Raw genomic sequence first — 8,730 nt, 5'->3', positions numbered from 1 at the left:
AAGCAGTCTTCTGGGATTTGGCGCCGTGTATATGTGGTGTTAACCCCACATATACACGGCGCCAAAGCCCAGAAGACTGCTTTCTTCATAGTCACCGCCGTGAAAGCCTCAAATCTTACATTCTGCAATATTATTTGACTGATACTTCACATCCAACAAATTATTTCAGTTTTGTAGGGTCAGATTTGTGAGCTAAAAAAATAAATAAATTACCCGTTTGGAGTTATGCACTAGCGTGACTCTTTTGGCCTTTCAGCCTTCATCCTGTTTTGCAGTCAGCAGTTCTTAGACGGCTGTCTCTGTAAGGGAAAGAATTTTTGGCTTTTGGATTTTGGATTCTTACTGATATGTTTGTGGTGTGTCACATAATTTGTTTCCAAGAGTGAACAGTGTACAGGACCATGGCATAGGAAATGTATGTAAATTAATTAATAAGGAAATACACTGGCCTCAAAATGAAAGACAGTAAGTTTGTTAAACAGTGAGTGTAAAGGAAGTTTTGTACTTCATATGCCAGTGAAGTTACTTACTTACTCATGGAGCTGAGCCCTTCTTGAGGAGCCGCCAATTCTGCAGCTACTCAAGAATTTCCCAGCATTTTATGGAACCCAAAGGTTCATTACTGTGTTCACAAGAGCCATCCACTGGTCCCTATCCTGAGCCAGATCTATCCAATCCATACCATCCCATCCTATCTCTCTAAGATCCATTCTAATATTGTCCACCCACCTACGCCTTGCTCGTCCCTGTGGTCTGTTTCCTTCCAGCTTTCCCACCAATATCCTATACACATTCCTCGTCTCCCCCATTCGTGCTACATGACCTGCCCACCTCATCCTCCTTCACTTGAATTATACTTGGAGAAGAGTACAAGTTATGAAGCTCCTCATTATGCAGTTTTCTCCAACCTCCTGTCACTTCATCCCTCCTCAGTCCAAATATTTTCCTTAACACCCTGTTGTCAAACACCCTCAGTCTATGTTCCTCCCTTAATGTCAGAGACCAAGTTTCACACCCATACAGAACCACAGGCAATTTCAATTTCACGATTCATGCCAGTGAACAGCTGCTCAAAATTTCGGTGTGGCAATTTTAGGAGTTGGAAATGTTAAAAAGACAGGAATATGATCCTGAAGATATAAATGTCTCTTTCACATTCACTTCACATCTATTGATTTGATGTTGATGCCAGTACTCACAGGATTAGAAAGAAAATAGGAGCAGATTTCTGTGGCTCCCAAGTGCTCCATTCAGAGCCAACTGATGTTGCTGTGCTTGTTGTGTGCTTCATACTAGTTTGTTCTTGGCTTATTCTTCGGTCCAGGAGGAGGAGGTAACATGTTCCCCCAGATAGTCAGTTGACTTTCAGTGGACTACATGGCATTATATCCCACATGAAAACTCTTCATAACCACTGCTGTGAGAATCTCTAATCCTACAAGGTAAAAGTACTTCGAGAAGCTTAACATGAAGGCAAGAGTAACAGAATACAGTAGTTAGATATGTAGAGAATTCGGCGCCCACCCCAGAAACGTGAAAAGGATTTTTTATGGTAGATTCACGACATTCGGTTGCCTGTAATATTAGTAATGATGGACCTCAAAATTTGTACAACTTTGGCATTTTACATCATAATATTCAGAGTCTGGGAAACAAAGTGATGGCTTTAAATGTGTTAAGTTCTTGGTCATTAAAGCCTGCCATCCTATGCTTCTCTGAACATTGGCTTTATAGAGATTATCATTCAGATATTAACATTGATCACTATAAATTGGTGGCTAATGTTTGTAGGATCTCAAATAGATATGGGGGTTAGATATGTTCATGGCTATAACACTATTCATAAACACAATTTGTACGTACAATTTTGTAATACTGAACGTAGCAAGAGAGGTGTGATTAGTATGGGAACAAAAATATTTAATGGCCTTCCGAGTGAATTAAAGAATGTAATAAATTTTAATGTTTTTAAGCAGAAACTTAAGAATTATTTGTTATGTAATGTCTTCTATTCTCTTCAAGAATCTTTTAATAAATGTTAACATGGACTGCTTGTTGATAAATCTGTCAGTATATTTTTATGCCTTTTTTGGAGTATTTCCTATTATTAATAATTGTTGACATAGACTGCTTGTTAATAAATCTGTCTGTATGTTTAAAATATTTATTCTTATGTTTTTTTTTTGAGTATTTATTATTCTTAAATTGAGTTGAAGATGTATTTTGGAACGTATTGCTGTATTATAGTGATGAATCACTGTGTGAATGTTATGTTATTTTTGATGTGAGGTTGTTAATATTTGACATGTCCCATTGTAATTCTCGCCAGCTATGGATGAAATAAATAATAATAATAATAATAATAATGTAGTCAATACAACAACAAAAAGGGAAAATTAAGACACTGATTTTTGTAATTTAGCCACCTGCTTAAGTCGATCATTAGTGGAACCACACATGGTCAACATAGACAGCTTTTATGGTAGGTAAATTAATATTAATATGCCCTTAATAGCAGGGGGCTCTTCTCTGGCAATTGAAAATCCTTTGCAGGATATGGAAATATTTTTTTATTAAAAACATGATGCCAAAACTGTGGGAAGAACAGTATGTGTTTAAAAAAATAAGTCCTTAAAGAGAGGTCTTCTTTTTAAATCCTCCAGCCAATCCAGGTAACCCTTTACATCTGAATACGAGTACCTTCATTTTAGGAAAAGCTCTCTTATGTGTGTACACAGTTTGTATGCATTCTGTTTGAGCATAATTAGAAAACCTGATTTCAGATTAAAATCTTTGGAGCCATTTGTTCGACACTTCATGGGGCAAAAGTTCCTTGATATTCTGGAGGTTCAGAAGAAGGAAGATGTTACATCTATCATGGGTAAGTCATGAACTTCAGTGGCAAACAGAATAACTGAATAGCATTCTGTGGCACTCTTGAATTAGTGTTGACAGATCTTGTGTTCTTCATTACAATTCCAAATGAGTGTAATTAAATCAGAATCAGAAATTTATGTCAGTTTTTAGTAATTATTCCTGTACACACAGAATTTAAATTCCTTGAAAAACCATGCAGAAAAATTAAATTGGCATTGAATGCATTAAAGTGCAGAATATCATGAAACAGAATGTTTATTAAGTTTTTAAGCTGTGAGTTTCAAGTTATAACAGAATTTTTAAAAATGAATTCATTTGCCTATATACAAAGTTCTGAAGTAACCAGTTATTATATGCACATCCTAGTTTACATTCCTGATTATTTTTGCACCTCTAATTGTTTATCCTTTGAGGAAGAAACACTGGCCTATCCTGTACTTTCATAGGTGGGTTTGTACCACTTAGGTCCTGAATGCCTCATTTAAAGCAGAAGATGTAGGATGCGTGTCAGAATTGGTTCACATGCAAATTGAGTGGTGGCAGTCTACACATAGTTCACTGTTTCTTACATGGTTATCATCTGCACCGAGGCTGCTGGTGGGATATGAAATGCTTAACATCATGAAAGGTTTGAGTCTGTTGCATTTTCATGTGTAGGCCTACATCTATACAGTATATATGTAACACTTACTGACAGTGAACAGCCATTTGCAATAACTGGTTACAAATGACCATAAGATTGTCTCCCCCACTAAACAGCATGGAATAATTTTCCGTGTTTTGAGTCACTCATGTGGCAAACATGATTAAAATAACTTTTTCTGTAAATGCCCTTGTACTTATAGCATGCTTAGAGCTTCATGCACAGCTGATTTGTTTGGATTTGTATTGACTAGAGGAGAGGAAGCAGGTTAAATTGCAGTGATTGCAGAATCCAAACTAAGATAATCTGCATGGCAAAAACATGATATGAATACAATTCTCAGGAATACAATAAAGACTCCATAAGAAGAAAAACTGATTAGCAGAAGAGCAGAGAGATTTGTGCAGTGGTGCTAATTAATTTAAGAAAGACCACTGACCAAGGAATTACTTGGTTGAAGATGAAAATGGTAATCTGCCTGGAGATTCTCACAGTTTTTATTGATAGGTGAGAAGATTACTTCAGTCATCTAGTATATATGGAGGCATGCAGTAGCATAGTTGGTTGAGACACTATGCAACAAGCCAGAAGGTAGTGGGTTTGATTCCCGATGAGGTCACTGGATTTTTCAATTTACCTAATCCTTCCAGCCGCACTATGGCCCTGGGGTTGACTCAGCCTCTAGCAGAAATGAGTACCAGGAATTTTTGTGGGGATAAATAGCAGCCAGGGCATAAGGCTGACAACCTTACCACCATCTCTGAGCTGATTATCTAAAGAAAGTGTGGGAGCCTTGACATCTCCTAACCCTATGGGCCTTCATGGCCTGTTACAGGGACAGCTTTACCTTTTACCTTACATTTACCATCTAGTATATATATGAGAATAATAATATTAGGGAGACTGAAGTGCATAGAGCTGAGCCATTAATATTCAGGAATTTTGAAATTGAAATTGCTGATCCAAGCAGGAGGTAGAACATTTAATTTCTGAAATTCACAAACTGTTTCATTCTGTTCGGACTAAGGAAGAATTGCCACAGCAGTAGAAGGATTGTATCATTGTGCCTACTACTGGCAGTAGTAATTATTAAGGAGTATTATTTTTCAATCAGCTGTATAGAAAATATAATTAGTTGGTTTCCAATGGCTGCATTTAGGATCATTTAACCCATTTTTCTTCTTGCTTCCCAATAGAGACCACTCAAGTTCTTACTTTCTTGCATCTTGAAGAAGTTTGCACTTTTCTTTTGGGAAGCTTTGCCAGGTTTGTTGCTCATTTTGCACTACCCAGGGGACATGTATGACTTAAAGAATGTCACGAATGTGAGCACATTATACTCTTAAGGTAAACTCCACACTTGAACAAAATTATTGGGGTTCATTAATATGGATTTAAATGTAATAGTTCATCTTCTGAGCAGGTTTACTGCCTCCATCAGATACTTGAGACAAGACAGGAGTACAATAGGTCTGTACATTAGCTATTTATAGACTTCAAGAAAGCCTATAACTCTGTTTGGACAGAAGTATTATACAACATTCTCATTGAATTTGGTTTAACCATTAGCTCGGTAAGGCTAATTATAGAGTATCTAAGCGAAAACTATACTAAGGCACAAAGATAAATGGTCCTTGATACAAATCCTGTTCTGAATGTCATAAATAAGGAGATGCTTTATAGTCATTGCTGTGGTGGTGCAGTGGTTCCCGGAGCAGCCCAGGACCTTCTTCATGGTGGAGATTCATCAGTGGGATGTTTGCCTCAATACCTATTTGCTACTGTTTTTAATGGCCTCTGTGTTTTTAGCTGAGAACAATCCCCAAATGAGTTTCATTTGAACAACCCTGATATAATGTTCCTTCCAAACCCATTTTTATGTAACTCATTGCATGCCACACACTGATGCATTGACTGGAGGAAACTGTGTTAAAGCCACCATGGCCAAATCAGAATGACATGCTGATGTTTGGAAGAAAGAATGGGCTTCCATATGATGTATACCAGCTATAGTTTGAAGTAATTGAAGAAGGTATTGCGGGTTTTTCTGTGCAATTGCATTAACCCTCAGACTGTCTTGATATTTCTTACAGGCAGTTCTGTGGTCGTTCTTAACAGTCAGAGAGTTAAATGTAACAAAGGTGTTTTTAGTATAGAAATAATCTGAGGATTCCTATAAACTTTGCATTGTTTGGTTTCCTTTTCAGTGAAGAATGAATGCGTAAATTCAGTACTGCCTATTTTGACAAGATACAAATTGACTAAGGAAGCTGGTGACTTGCTTTGTATCTCATTTACATCCTTGACTGAGTATTTATGGCTCCTGAGGGCTGCTTGTGAATGTCTCACTCCGTTTGGCTCACGGGCAGTTCTTTATCTTGCTGCTGCTGTTTCAGATTTCTACATTCCTTCAAATGAAATGGTCAGTAAGTAAATTGTAACCTGTAATACAGGTTTCTGTAAATGTTATGGTTTAATTATAAAAACAGCAATTATTTTCTGCCTTTCAGCCGATACACAAAATGCAGTCCGAAGCAGGCCCACCAACCATATATTTGAAGCTTGTCCCTAAAATGTTGGAACCACTAGTAAACATATGGGTACCTAATGCATATGTTGTTTCATTTAAACTTGAAACAGATGATGAACTTCTCATTGATAAAGCACATGCGGCCCTTAATAAATATAAGCACAAGGTATGTTACATATTTATGAGGAATGTAAAGGTTTTAATTTGAAACAGTTCATTTAATACAGTTAGATTTGAGATTTTCATGGAGGTAATATCAGTACTGTTGTCTTCTGGGATCTGCTGCATGTAGTCTAGTACATGTTTACAGATGATTCAGAGGATCATATTACATCCATCTTCAGTGTAGAAGCATAAGCTGAGCATCCAGTGAAGTTGTACAATACAGAGAGAGAGGGAGGGAGGGGGAGAGAGATATATATGCTGAGAAAGGCCCCCTCAGCTAGCCAACTAAAGAAAGGAGAAGAATGAGAGATTATTATTCTTCCTACTTCAGTTGATTTGCTCATTTCTTCTTTTTCTGGCCATCTTTCTTCCTGTATTCTAGCATTTGTATCTCCACACTTGGCTTATGCTGGGCTACTTGGTGTCACATCCCAGAGGACAGTAAGTTTCATTTATTATTATATGATAAAAACGGTATTTCATTTTTAACTCTTTAAATTGCAGTTGTGATTCATTGTGTAACAGGAATATCAGCTTTTTGTGCTGTTTCAGATGGTCATAGGAAACGTTCTTCAGACTCGAAAACAGAGAGTAGTTCTTGTGATGCCTAACACAACCAACGAAATTCAACTGAGTTCTGAAGAAATGGAAGCTGGACTTGAAATTGAATCAAAAATAGTTGCAGATATTGCTGAAAGACATAACTTATTTATGAAAGGAGCTTCATATAATTCTTGAGGTTTTTGTGGCAGTGTTTGGATTGTGATCTTCTTGGTTGTGTGTCATGCAGTCTTGTAGGCGGATACCAACATTTCGGAGCAAGTGACTACTGCATCTTTAATGCTAAGATCCACAGGAGGAGAAGTCAAGACAACCCAGTCTGGGGCAATATGAGCAGTGACAGCCCTTCTTGCAGCCTGTCTGTATACTCTAAATAGGCATGTCCAACGCATCAGTCGCGATCGACCGGTTAATCGCGGGATGATTTTTGGTTGATCTCATAGGCCTATAAGGAAATTACCCATTGAGCAAGGCATCTCTTGAAAATGAGATATTAACCCTTAAAAATGACATTTTTCTCAAGACTCTTTCTGGACAAGAATCATTTTGGAAGTTAGTGCCAAGATGCAGTGAAATTGTACACTCCTGTTTCGGTTCAACTTATATGTGTGAATCTGCGTTTTCTTACCTAAAATCTTACATTCCAATATGACAGATTAACATCTCTAGGATTGCCTGAAACTGGCCCTCACCCAATACTCACCTGACTTCCAACAGCTGGTGAATGAAATGCAGGCCCAGACTTCTTACTAACGAACAAGGCAAGTCTGTACTTTCAATGTATGTATGTTGCTTTTACAACAAACATCATGTGTCGTGTTATTTTTACCAATATTTTTGCTTATAGCGAGGTACTGTGATAGGAGGGGGTGGTAGATCACTGGCAGTTTTGACACTAAAAAGTCAATCACAATCTGTTTGAAGTTGGACATGCCTGCTCTAAATCATCCTCACGCTGCACGCTTCAACCCTGAAGATGGAGGCAGCATATTCCTCCAAAGTGTTCATATTCTCTTACAAGAGTCAATCGTGTCAACTCAGAAGGTCACACAGCCTGAAGGATCATCCTAGCTAATTTGTGTATGAAAAGTGAAATATTTTTATATGAACTTATTGTATTGTAATGTAGTATGTGTGACTATAAATGAGGTATGGATTGAATATCGGGTTTATTGACCACTTTTACACATCACTCAGAACTACATGTATTTACAGTGCTATTGCTGATCTGCACACTTTACAGGCCAGTACACACCCACACCAGGGTTCTCAGGCTTCACTGGTTGTATCCTGGCAACAGATTTCAACACAATAACTATACCAGTCTCACTGAATTACACACTCCAAATATCACACATAAAGTCTTCTCTTCACAGGCTGGCTTTAAAATCTCAACTGAACTCGTTGCCATCTCTTCCCAGTCATATTTGACTGCTGTCTCAAAGAGACTTCCTCAATTATTCTTCCAGCTGGCTTGGGATCCTCGTTATATAGTCTTGGACTGGATCCAACAGAAAACACTGTTTCCATCGTTATAGCTCAACAGTACCTTGATTGTTTGCTTGCTTATTTGTTGCCCCAGGAACCCATTTACCGAGTCTTTGCCTAGTAATTAATGTGCCATCGCCACACCACTCTCTCTGGTCATCTCTAACCTATATATGGAGAACTTCGAGGAGAGGGCATTTGACTTGGCCCCACACAAGCCCCGCTGCTGGTTTCGCTATGTGGATGACACCTTCGTCATCTGGCCACACGGGCCCGACAAGCTTAAAGACTTCCTGAACCACCTAAACAGTATCCACCAGTGCATTCAGTTCACAATGGAGACTGAANGGGGGGGGGGGGGGGGTGTATTCAGGAAGAACGGATACAACAACCAGCAGATCCACAGAGTTCTCAATTGTCAGCCCAACATCAGCCGGCATTAAGATAAACTGGGCTCAGTCGCCTT

General features: G+C 38.3%; 1 protein-coding gene across 2 annotated transcripts in view; it reads left to right on the top strand.

The window, feature by feature from the left end:
* The window catches only part of LOC111871309 (phosphopantothenate--cysteine ligase), a 19,997-nt gene extending 12,381 nt beyond the window's left edge, over positions 1-7,616 (top strand). Inside the window, exons 1-5 of one of the 2 annotated variants that reach the window (XM_023864319.2) lie at positions 2,787-2,881; positions 3,343-3,505; positions 5,728-5,942; positions 6,031-6,216; positions 6,768-7,616. In XM_023864319.2, coding sequence (XP_023720087.1) covers positions 2,864-2,881; positions 3,343-3,505; positions 5,728-5,942; positions 6,031-6,216; positions 6,768-6,953 — 768 coding nt within the window. In that variant the 5' untranslated portion in view covers positions 2,787-2,863 and the 3' untranslated portion in view covers positions 6,954-7,616. Of the gene's footprint in view, positions 1-2,783; positions 2,882-3,342; positions 3,506-5,727; positions 5,943-6,030; positions 6,217-6,767 lie in introns of those variants that run through there. The other variant, XM_023864317.2, reaches the window with a different exon arrangement.
* The last annotated feature ends 1,114 nt before the right edge of the window (positions 7,617-8,730 follow it).

Source organism: Cryptotermes secundus, unplaced genomic scaffold (assembly GCF_002891405.2).
Source record: "Cryptotermes secundus unplaced genomic scaffold, Csec_1.0 scaffold1116, whole genome shotgun sequence".
NCBI lineage: Eukaryota > Metazoa > Arthropoda > Insecta > Blattodea > Kalotermitidae > Cryptotermes > Cryptotermes secundus.
Note: the sequence above shows the minus strand (reverse complement) of the source record. Positions and strands in the feature narration are given on the sequence as shown.